This window comes from Enhydra lutris, unplaced genomic scaffold (genome assembly GCF_002288905.1).
Source record: "Enhydra lutris kenyoni isolate GAN:26980312 unplaced genomic scaffold, ASM228890v2 scaffoldscaffold13, whole genome shotgun sequence".
Taxonomy (NCBI): Eukaryota; Metazoa; Chordata; class Mammalia; order Carnivora; family Mustelidae; genus Enhydra; species Enhydra lutris.
Window position 1 is genome coordinate 30715053 of NW_019154097.1, and position 18923 is coordinate 30733975.

The 18923-nt window shown below is 38.1% G+C and overlaps 1 protein-coding gene across 11 annotated transcripts in view; it reads right to left on the reverse strand.

Annotated features, from left to right (window-relative positions):
• Positions 1–18923, reverse strand: part of LOC111145709 (mitogen-activated protein kinase associated protein 1) — a 250961-nt gene that overhangs the window by 206376 nt on the left and 25662 nt on the right. For 9 of the 11 annotated variants that reach the window (XM_022500841.1, XM_022500849.1, XM_022500848.1 and 6 more), the window contains 2 exons: positions 15924–16251; positions 13424–13513 (listed from right to left, as the gene is read on the reverse strand). In XM_022500841.1, the coding sequence (XP_022356549.1) occupies positions 13424–13513; positions 15924–16182 (349 nt within the window). In that variant the 5' untranslated portion in view covers positions 16183–16251. The remainder of the gene's footprint in view (positions 1–13423; positions 13514–15923; positions 16252–18923) is intronic. The other 2 variants (XM_022500847.1, XM_022500852.1) reach the window with 2 other exon arrangements.

Sequence of the window (18923 nt, forward strand, 5' to 3'; positions counted from 1 at the left end):
CCTAATGAAATAATTTAGCTAGGTAAAGCTCATCAATGACCACTAAAACCATTAGAAGAAAGGCTGACGAGAGAAACTTAAAAATGGGTGAAGAACACCTAATTCTACCAACAATCTGAACAGCACAAAAAAGACAAGAGTTATTCCATATTTCCCAATATGATGCAATATGAATTATAGATCAGCATATACAAAATATTCTTATCAAAAAATCAAACTTCAATCTTAGCCAAGTTTTAGATCCAATTCCCTGTTTACAGGAAATAAAGAGAGCAGAGGAACATATTAAATGAGACCGCAGAGATACAATAAGCAAAATCTAGAATGTAGGAAATTCAATAGGACAAATGACACAGTTCCTTAAATAAATTACAAGGAAAAAAAGTAAATGAGACTATATAGATTAAAAAGGAAATGGAACATGTCAACCAAATGTGTGGACCTTAGATCTATACCTGAACGAACAGCTGGCAAAAGAAAAAAGAAATATTTGAGACAATCAGGGAAATGTTAATATCAAAGAATACCTGCTAAGTTTTCTTATGCGTTAAAAAATACAGAAGTATTTAGGTATGAAATTATACTATAGCTGGGATTTGCTTAAAATTCATCTGGTAGGGGGTCGGACGGGCGCCTGAGTGGCTCAGTTGGTTAAGCATCAGACTCTTGATTTCAGCTCAGGTCATGATCTTGGAATCATGGAATAGAGCCCCAAGTCAGACTCTGAGCTCAGTGAGCAGTTGGCTTGAGAGGGTCTCCTTCTTCCTGTGCCCTTCCCTCTGGCTTGAGGGCACTCTAAATAAATAAATAAAATCTTTAAAAAAAAAATCTGGAAGGGGAGAGGAGGTAAATCAAGAAAAGACACAAGACTGGCCCTAAGTTGATAACTGCTAAATCTGGGTGATGTGTATACAGCGGTTCATTTCACCACTCTCTATTTTTGTATATGTTTAAAATTTTCCATAATAAAAAGTTGTTTAAATTTAAACCAGGAGTGGAGGGAGTAAGAAGCTTATCAATCACATCCCTACTCAGATGAAATCACTTCACCCAGAGTAAAACTTAAGTTCCTTACAAGAATCTCCATGATCAGCTCTCTCACCACCTCTTTGGGCCCACTCTTCCCCTTTTCTACTCTAGTCAATGGGCATCCCTCCTTGCTATTCTTTGGATACATCAGGCACACATGCATCACAGAACCTTCGCACTCACTCTCCTTCATCTTAGGACACCCATTTTCCAGTATCTGCCTGACTTATTCCTTCAGAACTCTGCTCAAGCAACACCCTCCCAATGAGGTCTTCCTTGATCACCATATATAAAATAGCAAAATTCCCTACCTAGCATTCCTCATCCTCTTTACCTGAATATGTTTTTTGCTTTGCCACTTATCCCTTTCTGACAATACTAGGTTGTTTACTGTCTATCTCCCCCACAAGATCCATGAAGGCAGGGACTTTGTCTGGTTCTTTGCTGTATCTGCAAGGCCTACAAAGGCCTAGCTGTCCTTGTGTATTTGGGGAGCTAACTAAAAACTTGTTAAATGATTAACTATGGAAGAGAAGTAGAAAAAATAGCTACCAGAAGAAGACATCCAGATGGCCAAGAGACACATGAAAAAGTGCTCAACATCACTTGGCATCAGGGAAATACAAATCAAAACCACAGTGAGACACTACCTCACACCAGTAAACAGCTAAAATTAACAAGTCAGGAAATGACAGATGTTGGCGAGGATGCGAAGAAAGGGGAACCCTCCTACTTGCATTGGTGGGAATGCAAGCTGGTGCAGCCACTCCAGAAAACAGCATGGAGGTTCCTCAAAAAGTTGAAAATAGAGCTACCCTATGACCCAGCAATGGCACTACTGGGTATTTACCTTAAAGATACAAATGTAGTGATCCGAAGTGGCACGTGCACCCGAATGTTTATAGCAGCAATGTCCACAATAGCCAAACTATGGAAAGAGCCTAGATGTCCATCAACAGATAAATGGATAAAGAATATGTGGTATATATACACACTGGAATACTATGCAGCCATCAAAAAACCCCAAATCTTGCCATTTGCAATGAAGTGGATGAACTAGAGGGTATTATGTGGACTGAAGTAAGTCAATCAGAGAAAAACAATTATCATATGATCTCTCTGATATGAAGAATTTGAGAGGCAGGGTGGGGGGTCTTGGGTGCTAGGGAGGGAAAAAATGAAGTAAGATGGGATTGAGAGGGAGACAAACTATAAGAGAGTCTTAATCTCAGGAAAAAAATTGAGGGTTGCTGGGGGATGGCGAATAAGGATAGGCTTGCTGGGTTATGGACATTGGGGAGGATGTGTGCTATGGTGAGTGCTGCGAAATGTGTTAAGCCTGATGATTCACAGACCTATACCCCTGGGGCAAATAATACATTTTATGTTAATTAAAAAGAAAAAAAGAAAGAAAGAAAGAAAGAAAGAAAGAAAGAAAGAAAGAAAGAAAGAAAGTAAAAAAAAAAAAAAAAAAAAAAAAAAAGGCAGGGTGGGGGGCGGTGGCACCAGGGTGGCTCAGTCAGTTGAGCATCTGACTTGTTTGGGCTCAGGTCATGATTTCAGGGTCTGGGACTGAGCCCCATGTTGGGCTCTGTGCGGGCAGGGATCTGTCTGAGGATTCTCTCTCCCTCTTCCTCTGTCCCTTTCCCTGCTTGCATGTAAGCACTCTCTCTACAAATCTTTCCAAATAAATAAGTAAATAAAAATAAACCCTCCTTTGATCTTATACTCCCTTCCACTTATGACGCCATTTTTCTGCTTCTCAAAATGACTGTGTATGTTCTTACTATCCAGTTCCTCTCCTCCCATTCCCTCAAATCCACTCCAATCAGGCCCTCGGGACCTATCACTCCGTTAAAGCAGTTTTTAAGGTCACCAATGATCCCCTAGTTGCTAAAATCTATCGGTAAATTTTGAATCCTCATCTTTCAAGACCTTGTGACAGCATGTGAAACAGTTGATCACTCACTCCTTTCTGAAAGTTTTTTTTTTTTAAAACAGATTTTATTTATTTATTTGACAGAGAGAGCACAAGTAGGCAGAGAGGCAGGCAGAGAGAGAGAGAGAGGAGGAAGCAGGCTCCCTGCGGAGCAGAGAGCCTGATGCGGGACTTGATCCCAGGACCCTGAGATCATGACCTGAGCCAAAGGCAGAGGCTTAACCCACTGAGCCACCCAGGCACCCTGAAATAGTTTTTTTAATAGGACTCCACTCCATCTGGCTCTCATGCTATCTTTCAGGTTACTCATTCTTAGTTTCCTTGCCAATTCCTCATTTTCCCCTCAAATCTTTGACATTCCCCAAGTCATAGTATTTGGACCTTTTCTTTTCTCTATCCACATTCAGACCCTTCGTGATTTCATCCAGCCTTCTGTTTTAAATATTATCAACTTGAGGAGAAACTAAGTCGTGGTAATATAAATTAGAACAACAGCTGCCTCTGGGCAGCAGCCTAACTAGAAAGAGGCACAAGGGAACTTTCTGGGGTACACAAATGCTCTATACTTGACTGGGATTACACAGGTGTATATGTTTGTCACAAGTCATTGAACTACATACTTAATATCTGTACATTTCAGAATCTAGAAAGCATACCTCAATAAAAAAATAAATAAAAACGGAAAACCTAAATAAATATCCTCCACATGCTGATAGCTCCCAAAGGATTATTCATGGACCTAAACACTCCCTGAAATTAGAGGCTCACATATTCAACTTTCTATTTGATACCTCCACCTGGATGTCCAATAGGTATCTCAAAGTTTACATGTCCATAACCAATCTTCCCCCAAACCTGCCCCTCCCACAGGCCTCTCCTCCTTAGTTAATGGCAACTGAATCATGCTAGGCCAAAAACTTGGGAGTCACCTTCACTCTTCTCTTTCTCACACATCCAACATCCTATCCATTAACAAAAATTTCAGAATATAATCAGAACCACTTCCACAGTTACCAATGCTGGATTATTACCACCACATTCAAACTGATCTTGTTTCTGCCCTTGCCTCACCCAGGTCTGCTCCCACCAGTCTCTTTCCAACACACCAGCCAACAAGAGTCTTTTAAAATGTTAGGCTATAAACATCACAATAAGAAAAAAAATTGATCAATTTGACCACATAAAATAAAAATACTTTTGGGGCGCCTGTATGGCTCAGTGGGTTAAGCCTCTGCCTTCAGCTCAGGTCATGGTCTCAGCGTCCTGAGATCGAGCCCCGCATTGGGCTCTCTGCTCAGCAGAGAGCCTGCTTCCCCCCTCTCTCTGTCTGCCTCTCTGCCTACTTATAATTTCTCTCTCTGTCAAATAAATAAATAAATAAATATAAATAAAAATATTTTTGTGTGTGGAAAAAATTAGCCAAGTAAAAAGAAACATGATAAAGTAGGAAAGAAGACAGGTTAATATTCCTGCTATATAAAGATTCTAAAAGTAGACACTGAACAACTCTATGGAAAAAGGAATATGAAATGTTCACAGAAAAAGATATTCAAATGGCTCTTAACAAATGGAAAATGCTCAACCACATTTATAACAAGGGATATGTAAATTGAAACTATGCTGAGATACCATTCCACATCTATGAGATTGGCAAAAATCTAAAACTTTATGGATATGGGGAAATAACATTCTGTACATTATTAGAAGAATGCAAAACAGAAAAACACCTATGAAAGGGAATTTGGCAATATCAAGGGAAATCATATATTTACTGTCTGACCCAACAATACCACTTCCAGGATTCTTAGATACACTGGGGAAAATAAAATATAACACAACACACATCCATTAGGCTATTCACTGAAGTGCCATTTGCAACAACAAAAGCCTGAAAACAATCAAATGTCCTTCAACAGGAGACAGGTTGGCTAAACTCTGGCACATCCATATCATGGCATACTACAAATAATTTCATTTGAATTCCGAAGCTATAAAATGGAATGAAGCCTATCTCTATATATTCCCAGAATGTGTTGCTAAGTGAAAAAAGTTTTGCATAAAATAGTGTATACAGTACACTTTTTTAAAAAAGATTTTATTTATTTATTTGGGAGAGAGCGAGAGCGTACAGGCATGCACAAGCAGGGGGTAGGAGCAGAGGGAGAGGGAAAAGCAGACTCCTCGCTAAGCAGGGAGCCTCACACAGGGCTCCATCCCAGGACCCAGAGATCATGACCTGAGGTGAAGGCAGAAGCTCAACTGACTGAGCCACCTGGGCATCCCTACAATATGCTACCTGTAACCTAAAAAGAACAGTATATGAATATAAATATACTTATATAGAGATTTAAGTGGACCGAAAAACCAAAACCTTTTTCAAATTGACTATCTAGGGGCACCTGGGTGGCCCAGTCAATTAAGCATCCAACTCTTGACTTAGGCTCAGGTCATGATCTCAGGACTCTAAGATGGAGCCCCTGCCAGGCTCTGCGCTGGGCATGGAGTCTGCTTAAAATTCTCTCCCTCCCTCTGCCCCCCAATGCTCCTTCCTCTCTCTCTCTCTCTCTCAAAAAAAAAAAAAAAAAAAAAATTGAAACTAGAGTTCTCTGATTTTATCCTGTTTTATGTATTCAACTTTGGAGCCATATAAATGTTTTATACAGCTATTAAAGAAAAATTAGAAGTACAATCTCTAAAAATAAAAGCAAAATGAAATGAACAAACCTAAGTGTAATATTGAGTTGGCATTTTAACTACAAAGAGAGAAATTATTTTAAGGAACTTTATCACACAGCAATTTGTACATCCCTAATGGAACATATCAAAAGGGCAAAAAAAAAAAAAAAATCTCAAACTGTTTTTAGTAATCATAGTGTTAGTAATGATGGTGATATTTTTATTCTGGAACCAGGATTTTCAGCATAAGAGAAAAGATTCATAAACATAAAACCAAAGTAAACACTCCATAATCCTAAATTCAAATAGGAGTTATCAGCATTAACTCAAAATGTATTTCCTCTTATCTTTTTCTGAGCTCTATCCCCTGAAAGGCCTATAAGGAAGAAACCAATCCAGTGAGTACCTCTAGAGTTCAAGTTTTGGTCTTTCAATGCCGTTTACCACTAAAAAAGAACTAAGATTTTCGAAACAAATGACTAATTCTGGCAAGATCTGGAGAAGGAAATAGGTAAGAATTAAGCATTTATCCTGTCTTTCTTGCAGTGACTACATCTGAGAATAACCAAGTAATACATTAGGAAAAGCTGGTCTTTATATCAAGACCAATAAAATTAGAATCACTATTTTGCAACTCCTAATGAAATAATTTAGCTAGGTAAAGCTCATCAATGACCACTAAAACCATTAGAAGAAAGGCTGACGAGAGAAACTTAAAAATGGGTGAAGAACACCTAATTCTACCAACAATCTGAACAGCACAAAAAAGACAAGAGTTATTCCATATTTCCCAATATGATGCAATATGAATTATAGATCAGCATATACAAAATATTCTTATCAAAAAATCAAACTTCAATCTTAGCCAAGTTTTAGATCCAATTCCCTGTTTACAGGAAATAAAGAGAGCAGAGGAACATATTAAATGAGACCGCAGAGATACAATAAGCAAAATCTAGAATGTAGGAAATTCAATAGGACAAATGACACAGTTCCTTAAATAAATTACAAGGAAAAAAAGTAAATGAGACTATATAGATTAAAAAGGAAATGGAACATGTCAACCAAATGTGTGGACCTTAGATCTATACCTGAACGAACAGCTGGCAAAAGAAAAAAGAAATATTTGAGACAATCAGGGAAATGTTAATATCAAAGAATACCTGCTAAGTTTTCTTATGCGTTAAAAAATACAGAAGTATTTAGGTATGAAATTATACTATAGCTGGGATTTGCTTAAAATTCATCTGGTAGGGGGTCGGACGGGCGCCTGAGTGGCTCAGTTGGTTAAGCATCAGACTCTTGATTTCAGCTCAGGTCATGATCTTGGAATCATGGAATAGAGCCCCAAGTCAGACTCTGAGCTCAGTGAGCAGTTGGCTTGAGAGGGTCTCCTTCTTCCTGTGCCCTTCCCTCTGGCTTGAGGGCACTCTAAATAAATAAATAAAATCTTTAAAAAAAAAATCTGGAAGGGGAGAGGAGGTAAATCAAGAAAAGACACAAGACTGGCCCTAAGTTGATAACTGCTAAATCTGGGTGATGTGTATACAGCGGTTCATTTCACCACTCTCTATTTTTGTATATGTTTAAAATTTTCCATAATAAAAAGTTGTTTAAATTTAAACCAGGAGTGGAGGGAGTAAGAAGCTTATCAATCACATCCCTACTCAGATGAAATCACTTCACCCAGAGTAAAACTTAAGTTCCTTACAAGAATCTCCATGATCAGCTCTCTCACCACCTCTTTGGGCCCACTCTTCCCCTTTTCTACTCTAGTCAATGGGCATCCCTCCTTGCTATTCTTTGGATACATCAGGCACACATGCATCACAGAACCTTCGCACTCACTCTCCTTCATCTTAGGACACCCATTTTCCAGTATCTGCCTGACTTATTCCTTCAGAACTCTGCTCAAGCAACACCCTCCCAATGAGGTCTTCCTTGATCACCATATATAAAATAGCAAAATTCCCTACCTAGCATTCCTCATCCTCTTTACCTGAATATGTTTTTTGCTTTGCCACTTATCCCTTTCTGACAATACTAGGTTGTTTACTGTCTATCTCCCCCACAAGATCCATGAAGGCAGGGACTTTGTCTGGTTCTTTGCTGTATCTGCAAGGCCTACAAAGGCCTAGCTGTCCTTGTGTATTTGGGGAGCTAACTAAAAACTTGTTAAATGATTAACTATGGAAGAGAAGTAGAAAAAATAGCTACCAGAAGAAGACATCCAGATGGCCAAGAGACACATGAAAAAGTGCTCAACATCACTTGGCATCAGGGAAATACAAATCAAAACCACAGTGAGACACTACCTCACACCAGTAAACAGCTAAAATTAACAAGTCAGGAAATGACAGATGTTGGCGAGGATGCGAAGAAAGGGGAACCCTCCTACTTGCATTGGTGGGAATGCAAGCTGGTGCAGCCACTCCAGAAAACAGCATGGAGGTTCCTCAAAAAGTTGAAAATAGAGCTACCCTATGACCCAGCAATGGCACTACTGGGTATTTACCTTAAAGATACAAATGTAGTGATCCGAAGTGGCACGTGCACCCGAATGTTTATAGCAGCAATGTCCACAATAGCCAAACTATGGAAAGAGCCTAGATGTCCATCAACAGATAAATGGATAAAGAATATGTGGTATATATACACACTGGAATACTATGCAGCCATCAAAAAACCCCAAATCTTGCCATTTGCAATGAAGTGGATGAACTAGAGGGTATTATGTGGACTGAAGTAAGTCAATCAGAGAAAAACAATTATCATATGATCTCTCTGATATGAAGAATTTGAGAGGCAGGGTGGGGGGTCTTGGGTGCTAGGGAGGGAAAAAATGAAGTAAGATGGGATTGAGAGGGAGACAAACTATAAGAGATTCTTAATCTCAGGAAAAAAATTGAGGGTTGCTGGGGGATGGCGAATAAGGATAGGCTTGCTGGGTTATGGACATTGGGGAGGATGTGTGCTATGGTGAGTGCTGCGAAATGTGTTAAGCCTGATGATTCACAGACCTATACCCCTGGGGCAAATAATACATTTTATGTTAATTAAAAAGAAAAAAAGAAAGAAAGAAAGAAAGAAAGAAAGAAAGAAAGAAAGAAAGAAAGAAAGCCGAGCGAGCTGCCAGGATAGGGAGGCAGAAAAGAGGGAGGAAGGAGAGAGCAAATGAGCACAAAAAAGCAGAAATGAGATGGGGGCTGGTAATGAGAGCCCTTCCTCCTGGTTCCAAGCCATTCATAAGGCACAGCTGTACCTCCTGAGTTGCTCAACTTCAAGCTGCTCTTCAACTTCACTTGCTCTATGTCATTGGCAGCTGAAGGGTTCTGAACAATACAATCAGTTGGGAGTCCCCAACACACAGAGAACTGAAAAAACAATGGTCTAGAAATTTAATTATCATCAGGCTTATGAGAAAGCACATACAGTAGCATTCAGGAATATGGAATGTATATTAGAACTAGTAAGGATTCAGTGAGTGGCTGGATACAAAACAAATAGATAAAGACAACAGATTTCTTCACAAGAGCAGTAACAAAAGTTTTGGGGAAGAAGACGTTAATTGTAAGGATAGCACAAAATACAAAACATCTGGAAATAACCTTAATAAGAAATGTAAAAGTGCAGGGACAATACGGAGACAAGACAAAACGTTGCATTTATGTACTATTTGTACATACAAAAAAGATCATAAGAGGTATGTTTAGAATATTTAAAATATATATACCTATGTAAATAGAATCTAGAAAAAAATGTATCAAAATGTTAACAACACCAGTTCCTCTGAATGTGAGAATATTGGTTGCTTGTTTTCATTTTTATATTTTCTTTCAGATTTCCTGTAATGAAATTTTCTTTTTTTTTTTTTTTTTAAAGATTTTATTTATTTATTTGACAGAGAGAGATCACAAGTAGACAGAGAGGCAGGCAGAGAGAGAGAGAGAGAGAGAGGGAAGCAGGCTCCCCGCCGAGCAGAGAGCCCGACGCAGGACTCGATCCCAGGACCCTGAGATCATGACCTGAGCCGAAGGAAGCGGCCTAACCCACTGAGCCACCCAGGCGACCCTGAAATTTTCTTTTAATATAGAGGCCTTGGCAACCTTCCTAAACCCTAGCCACCGCTGACACAGAGGAGGAAAGGAGTAAGGGAACACAAAGCCTCCTCAATACCGAGAGTCCAGGAGCAGCTCCCTTCTGCCAACAGTATGGCAGAATGGAGGTGAGTAGAAAGACTACAGTGTCTGGGGTATGACTGGCCAGAAGAAGAATTCTGGCTTTGCCACTTACTACTTGTAAGTAACTTAAAAAAGTTACTTAGCCTCTGGGTTACAGTTTCCTCACATATAATACAGAAGTATTAACAGCTAAGTTGCTGGATTTGCATGAAGAGGAAGCAAACTTATGGGCTGGCATACTTAATATGCCCGTGATCCCCAGCGCTGGTTACTCATAAGAAACACCCAGGGAGCTTCTGAAAAATATAGACTTATGGACCCTGATCTTTATCTTTTGAATTAGGAATTCCACAGGTAGGGCTAGAAATTTACATGGAAACCATTATAACATACGCTTTTGGATGCATTTCTGATTTTTACAGTCACTGTTTCTAGGAACTGCTGGTTTAAGAAACCAATACTAGAGGATACACAAAGAAAACTTCAGGAATATCATAAATAACTGATATACACACTACACTGTTCTTGAGTTACTATTTAACTTCTTGTGTAAATAGCTTTTTCTTCTCACTAGACCAGATTTCTTGAGGGCAGGAATCACGTAATCCCCAAGCACCTAGCACAGAATTACTATGCACACAGAAGGTATGGAAGAAACACTTGTTAAATGACTCAATGAATAAGAGTAATAATAAATTTTGCAAAGAATATACCAACACAATTTCAAAACAATAAAATTAAAAATACCGAGGCTTGGGTCACTGGGCTGGCTCAGTCAGAAGAGCATGCAACTCTTGATCTTGGGGTCATGAGTTCAAGTCCCACATTGGATGTAGAGATTACTTAAAAAATAAATAAAATCTTAAAATATATATACATATATATTATACATACACCTAAAAATATATATATTTTAAGATTTTATATACATATTTATGTGTGTATGTGTATAGACACACACACACACACACACACACGTGAGTATATATATATGCCAGGGCTTGATTTGACATTGTTTCTGACAAAGCTGTCTTCCAACGACCACCTTCACATTTACCCATCCAGCTGTGGCTACAGAAATACTACAAGGATCTTACTCTAAGATATTCCCTTTATCATGTGATCTCAGTAAGTTCATAGAGAACTTCAGGGTATGGACCAGACAGCTTCTCGGATCCCTTCCAACTTTCTATGAAAAGACTGCATTTCTGCTATATCTTAAGGATGGACGGGATGCAGAAGAACATTGCAGGGGAGGTCATCACATTCATAATAATGATTTTTCTAGTAGGGAATAAAATAAAAAATAAGAACAGATTTTTTTAAAAAATTTTTTAAAGATTTTATTTATTTATTTGTCAGAGAGAGTGAGCACAGGCAGACAGAGTGGCAGGCAGAGGCAGAGGGAGTAGTAGGCTCCCTGCTGAGCAAGGAGCCCAATGTGGGACTCGATCCCAGGACGCTGGGATCATGATCTAAACCGAAGGCAGATGCTTAACCAACTCAGCCCCCCAGGCATCCCAGATTTAAAAATTTTTAACGAAATATAAAGAGCAGAAAAAGAATGAGAGAATGAATAAACGATTATCTAACCAAAATTCCCAATGAAGATCGAAAGGATCTGGCTGTAGCATTTCTTGCAAAAACAGAGTATGTGCTTGAGACTTGCATGAAAACAGAGTGACATGAAAACAGTGTTTACTGGACTGCTGCTGACTCCACTTTTCTAACACATTTCAGGACACCAAGAGTGCCAACCTGTGGTAATGATGGAACCCAGCTGAACAAAGAATTCAAAACCATTCCTCTGTGCATTGATGAGGTTCACTGGGCTGGTTCAAGGTCAACATCTCGAAGGGTGGACAAGTATATTAAGAAGGAGCTTTTCCAGCAGTAAGATCACAGGGTCAATTACTGAAATCTGTGAGAGACGGAAATAAGAGGGATGGAAACTGAGGGAGAGAGAAGTATACACAAATAATGAACAGTATGGCTCCAAATGAAAGCAAAAAGGAGGCCATTTATTTCTCTAGCACATTCTGTGAAACACTGAACAGAAGTTAAAGTGGATTAGACTTTAAGGAGTAAGTGGGAGATGTATCAAAATTTAAGTTGAAGAACTTGCCATGGTGGTAAAGGGGATTAATGCAGTTAGATCTGAGGTGCTCTACTCATCCTATTTATTTGTAATTGTCTTAAGATAAGGAAGTGAAGAAGGCAAAACAAAGGGTAACTGGAGAGATGAGTTTAGATAAACTGGCTCTATATTCATTAGGAAAAGATGAATAGAAAAGGCATTAGATACGTGAAAAATTTGAAGGAAGAGGACAAGATAAACAATATAAAGGTTTTCAGTTGTGATAAATACAAGAGAGAAGTATTAACTGGATCAACAGAAAAGGCCAGCCTAGAGAGATTTTTAAAGTATCAAGAGCAAAACTAAATAGATATTCAAGGAGAACTATAGGAAGTTGCGGAAATGAGACGTAAGAAAGAAGTGAATCAGATTTCTGGTTCTATACAGTTGTCATTTCATTAAGAAAATCACACCCATTGAGCACACCCATTGTGGTTTACAACCACAGCAGGAAAAAAGCAATAACCACTTTATATAGTTTCTTTCTCAGAAAGAGATTGGCCTTTAGCCACAGATAGAGCTAGATACACAATATGGCTCTACTGCACTACCACTTTCTGGGCTTATCACTTCAGCAAGTTAAAGCTGAGTTTCTGTCTCATCTGTTAACAAAAGCAATAGCTATACCTTGTAAGATCACTACATTGGAGGTAATGTGCATAAAGTGCTTAGAACAGCACTAGGTAGGTGCTGATGTTAATGTAACAGTCATTAATATTGTTAGTTTTATAAGTAGTATGTAGCAAAGGAGTCAGTCAACGAAAATTAATTGGACATCTATTACGTGCCAGCGTGGTAGTAGGTGCTGGAAGACATAGAAGACAAAGTGCAGACATTTCTTTAAAAGGAGAAAAAAAGAGAAAATCTAGGACACATGATATAAACATTAGGAAAAACTTCAATAGCATTTTGTTTTGTTTTGTTTTTAATTTTCTCTTCTTGTTGAGATTGAAGATTTGAAAATATGTAATATGGCCAGCTTTTTAATACGTATACCATATGAACATAAACCACAAATGCTGATAATACCAGCACCATAATGCTTGTTAAACTAAAGGAAAAGAATCAGCGCATATGCTGATTATTATTGTGGCCACTAATGAGGCAAGGGAAAGTCTAGGCTGGAACTGCCAGGAGGAATCTATAACCCAGAGGCCCACCCAAACCACAGGTATTCCCTGGCGCTAAGAACCAGGTACTGGCATGAGAGTTTGTACAAAATGTGCCTTGCACACACCAATTCCTATGACCCAGAATGAAGAGTGACCAAAAACACAAGACCTAAAGAACACATGGCGTCAAAGGTCCAAGGCACCCAAGTGAAAGCATTCAAAGCTCAAAACACAAGAGGTATCTGCTCAGAGGATTTAAAAAGATGAATTAAAAAATAAAAGCTCTTACTTAATAATATAAACTAAATATATAAATCTCAAATTAACAATTAAAATTATTGCCATTTACCTGATTGCTTAGAATTTCTTTCTTTCCACTGAATATTTTTGCATTTGATCTGGTTTTGTCTCTCTTTTCGGAGTCGTTCTAATCTTTGAGCTTGAAAAGAAATATTATAACTATAAGTTTGTCAATGAAAGTTTACTATAAACAAAGACATAATTAACTACCTTTATATGAATAAAGATGTTTTATATTGCATATGTAGGGAAAAAGTCATAAAATTTTAAAGGTGGCACCCCTGAAAAGCAAATACCAACAAAAACACGAAAATATTCTTGATTTATAATTGAAATTAGAGGATATAAAACATTAATAGAGATCATAAAGATAGTATTAACATGGAAGAGAATAATAAAATGTGAAAACTTCTGTGATTAATATGACATTTCATTATATAAATCATTAATAACGGTCTTAAAGGAATTTTAATGCACAAATGAACTGAAGTGAATATTACATTACAGGAATAAAATTACTGTTATGAATTACTCTACCCGTTTCAAAAATTAAAGATAAATGAACTCAGACTAGACTATTAAAGTTTTAAATATAAAATCCTTTATCTAAAAATCATGAAAATTATAAAATGTCAAAGCTATATAAATTAGCATAGCTTTTCTTCAGTGGGCTGAAACAGTTTATAGGTAGTAAAATAAATGATTTGTATCTTTGTAACATTAGTCAAATCTTAAAAAGAATAATTTTTCTTATACAAAATTTTAAGATTTTGCTGAAAGGATTAAAAAGTAAATTCTTTGGTCACTAGGACACACCACAATTGTAATTATTAGCATCTAAGTGCTATCTTAAGAAATTCCAACAACAATAACAAAAGCATCACCTAAAATCATGCATTTGTGAGATTATATTACCACTGGCTGATCAACCTCCAAAAATCAGTGAACTGATCTTTTAAAGAAATACTGGTTAGCATATATTAACAACTACTGCATATGGAAACCACAATGGAAAAGAAAGTCATAACTGATACCATTTCTTGAGATTAGTTTCCTCTGGCTAATCTTCAACTTCCTTTCCTGGCACAATGGTAACAAAAAATAAATAAGTAAATTTCTCTTTCAACCTCTTGCAATGTAGAAAATCATATACTCTCACCTTAGCATTGTGGTAGGGAAACACTGAAACTAATCTTGCCATAAATGTAAACTGTGCCAGCAAAAGCATTCTGACAATGTCACATTCGAACCAAACGCCATTGAAGGAAAATACATTCAACTGCAATTAATAAATGTGAAGGGAACAGCCAAAGTAATATAATCATAAAACTCTCAATTTAGCAGCATTCTCCTACTGGAATCCATTCAACCTGTCATATAAGATATCATCTCAATAACTTGCAAGGAAGTCAGTTTCAACTAGAGAACTGAGAATCAATGGTTCTAAATTATATTCAAACCTTCACTCAAACCCTATTTTGATAAAAGTTCCTTGAGATACTGGGAAATGCTATTAATTATTATCATCATGAGAGCAAATTATTCTTTGGAGATGTCACAGAATGCTGAATTCTGAACCAAAACCTTAACATGCCTTGCATTGTATATTGTATCCTGCAGTACTCCTTTATGTGCATTTTACATTTGGACCACAAATATAAACATGCAAATATTTTCAATGTTCTACCACATCTCCTGTCATTACTTTTCCTGGAAGTTAGCAGGTTACTGCTACTGATTAGCAGAGATTTTATTTTCTGATTATGTAATAAAAATCACCTCCTAGCACACCCTGTCATATTAGAACTACATTACATATTCTAAATAATTTATCTAAGTAAAGGCCTTGGTTCATCACATTCGCCTTGAAAGGTTTCCAAAACACATAAGCTAGAAAATAGGTAATGATAAGCTTTTAAAAGCTAATGACTGAATATGTACGTACCAAAGTTTAGCATTTTCAAGCACAAAGATCAAAGGGTAGAGAGCAACTTAATAAAGATAATATACTAAAAACAGGGGCATCTTTTCTAGTCTCACACCCAGTGTAGGAATTCCTATTAACAGCAGTCCTAACAAATATTCAGGTGTTTACCTCCAATCCCCCGCCCAGCTCCCCCCAATCCCTCCAGGGCCAAGAAAAGGCTCCAGCAGCAGCACTCCTTGGCTGGTCAGCTCTCTGAATTAAAGGTTCTTTATTTTGTCAACCTGAAAACTGCCACCAGGTAGTCTACCCACTGGGACTAATGTTGCTCTGTGAAGATACTCAAAATAAGTCTACTTCCCTTTCTACATGAGGACGTTTTAGAAACAGAACATCCAACATGCTTCTCGGGAGTCACCTTTTTCATCTGTTCGTCTTCTACTTCCTTCTAGTAGCATCATTCCAGAGGCACTCTCCATTCAGAGAGAGGGAGATGTTGTTTAATCATGTTCCTGTTAATACACAGAAACTTTCCCCACTAAACCTATTCCAACATTATGCATTGTTCTGCAAGATTATTGACTGATTTAAAGTTCAGAAGACATGACTAAAAGGCAATGTTTACCTGTATTTGAGCGTCTTCTAATACCAAAGTCCCAACTTGAGGTAATATCAACTGACTGGGCATATACATAGCCCTGAGTCTCACCATTGCTTCCCTGAATTTCTGACCCACTGTCTCCAGGCATTGAAGGAGGATGAATCTTCTCTAGGTCAACATCATGATCAATGAGAACCATCTCACACATTCCTGTGTCATCACTGGTCACATGTGACTGTCGAATATGAGCTAGAATGATAGTTGGATTGTCCAAGAAGGCCATCCTTTCTGTGGGCCAATTTCCTTAAAAGGCTATTTTCTCCTCTTCATATTGTTTCACGTGCTCACCTCCCTAGAAACATGATGTACACAGCAATATTTAAGAATGAGGAAGAAAATGACTGAATCATTTTTCAAACAAATTCAAATTAGTAAAATGGTACCTTGAAAATCAACATTTATCCCTGTACCTAGGAGCTTACGAGGATTAAATCTAGGCTGAAAGGAAATCCTTATAAGCACTAGGGGCTACAGCTCTAGTCAATGAGATCTCCATGGTATCAGAGAGGATGGCTTCCTCTCTTGCAAAACAAGTAATAGTGACTCCTTAGGCCACTCAAAGCACATAATTACTGTTAAAAAACAATAAATTTTCCTTTCTTTCTCCCTTCAACTCCATTCAGTCTCCTCATTACTTTATAAGGTCATGGGGAAACAAGTTGTATTTTCCTCAAATTATGTGCAAAAGTGTGAACCTGTACTTCTTTCGTTTACATTTCCCCCTTTGTCATATGGCTGTGAGGTAACTAAAAGAACACAGACAATACTTCAGTTACTAGGAATTAATAAAAATGAACCACCAAAGTAATTTTGTTCAATAAATACATTTTCCTTTTTTCTGGTTTAAGATAGTATTATGCTTTTATTTTATTTCATTTCATTTAAGAGGGGCAGGGTGGGGCAGAGGGAGAGAGAGAATCTCAAGCAGGCTCCACGCCCAGTGCAGAGCCTGGTATAGGGCTCGATCTCAGGACCCTGAGACAATGGCCTGAGCCGATATTAACAGTAGGATGTGTAACTGACTGAGCCACCCGGGTGCCCTAGCATTTTACTTTATTAATCAAACTTCTCTGCTACCAAATTAGTTTCTTAGAAACCTCAACGTAAGAACTGCTTCCCTAATCCTGCTGAAACTAAAATGATGTTTATTCTGGAAACAATATGATGTTTATTCTGGAAACTGAGGTACCTCCTCAGTTTAATGGGAATATTCAAAAAAGAAAATATGGCAGTCTCCCCTCATCTGTGGTTTCATTTTCTGCAATTTCAGTTACTCGTGATCAACAGACGTCCAACAGCAGATGATTCTCCTTCTGATGTATCATCAGGTCAATAATAGTAGCCTAGGAAGCCTGGGTGGCTCAGTAGATTAAGTGTCTGTTTTTGGCTCAGGTCCTGATCCCAGGGTCCTGGGATCAAGTCCCGAATTGGGTTCCCCTCTCAGTGGGGAACTTGCTTCTTCCTCTCCCTCTAACCCTCCCCCTGCTTGTGCTCTCTCTCTGTCAAATAAATAAAATCTTTAAGAAAATAGATTAGAAGCCTAATGCTATGTCACAATACCTATGTTATTCACCTCACTTTGTCTCATCATGTAGGCATTTTATCACCTCACATCATCACAAGAACACTGATCGTGGTATAATAAGATATTCTGAGAGACTACATTCACATAACTTTTATTCCAGTATATTGTTGTAATTGTTCTGTTTTATTATTGTTGTTGTTAATCTCTTACTGTGTCTAATTCGAAAATTAAATTTTATCGTAGCTAGGTATATATAGGAGAAACAATAGTACACATGGGGTTTGGTACCATCCATGGTTTCAGGCATCAACTGCAAGTCTTAGAGTGCACCCCCTGCAGATGAGGGGGGGCTACTGTATTAGAGGACACTGGTCAGGATAAGGACCTACAGGTCAAACTGGGTTCAAATCCTCACCCTACCACTTGCTGGCTATGTGATTTCAGTCAAAATAACCTTAACCGGGGCGCCTGGGTGGCTCAGTGGGTTAAGGCCTCTGCTTTCGGCTCGGGTCATGATCCCAGGGTCCTGGGATCGAGCCCTACGTCGGGCTCTCTGCTCAGCAGGGAGCCTGCTTCCCCCCTCTCTCTCTGCCTGCCTCTCTACTTGCGAGCTCTCTCTGTCAAATAAATAAATAAAATCTTAAAAAAAAATAACCTTAACCTCTTTGAGGCTGTTTTCTTTCTTCATTAATGAAACGGAATTCCAGGAATGAGAGGATATATAAGGTAATTTAGGGAAAGTGCTCAAAAGAGCACCTGACACATAATTAAATATTGGCTGCAATTAATAATAACAAAGATGATGGTAAAAATAATCACTGCTAACTTCAGCTTTCAATTCTTATTTAAAATAATCCTAAAATATATCAATATTCATCCTTTTTTAGTAAGTGCACAGCACGTAAAATAATGTGTGCTTCCTTTCTGACAGAGGACTCTGCATGTCACCTGGGTCACCTTTCTCCTCCTCTAAAATCATTATGAGATGCAAGGAACATGAAAGCTGGAATGATTATGTCCCCAGAACAGTCCCAGAAAGTTTTATTTTTAGAAAGACCTACAACACTAGATTTTCTTGTCATTTGTTTCTTCTAGAAATGGAACATAGTGGGAAATCTAGCCAATAAATCATTATAACCAACAGAGGTTTTTAAAAATTTTTGTCTAGTAACAGTCTACTGACATCACTTGGTAGATCTTAAAATAAAGATACTGAGATTAAGAGAAAGTTTAATTGAGGAACATCTCTAATCAAATGAATTACACTAATCTTCATTTTTTCCTTCAAATATATTTAGTGAGTCATTATTTTACACTGAGGCTAATGGGAAATGCCAAGGTAAGGCACCCCTGAATCAAAAAGTTTATAACCTAGGGATGCCTGGGGGGCTCAGTTAGTTAAACATCTGCCTTGGGCTCAGGCCACGATCCCAGGGTCC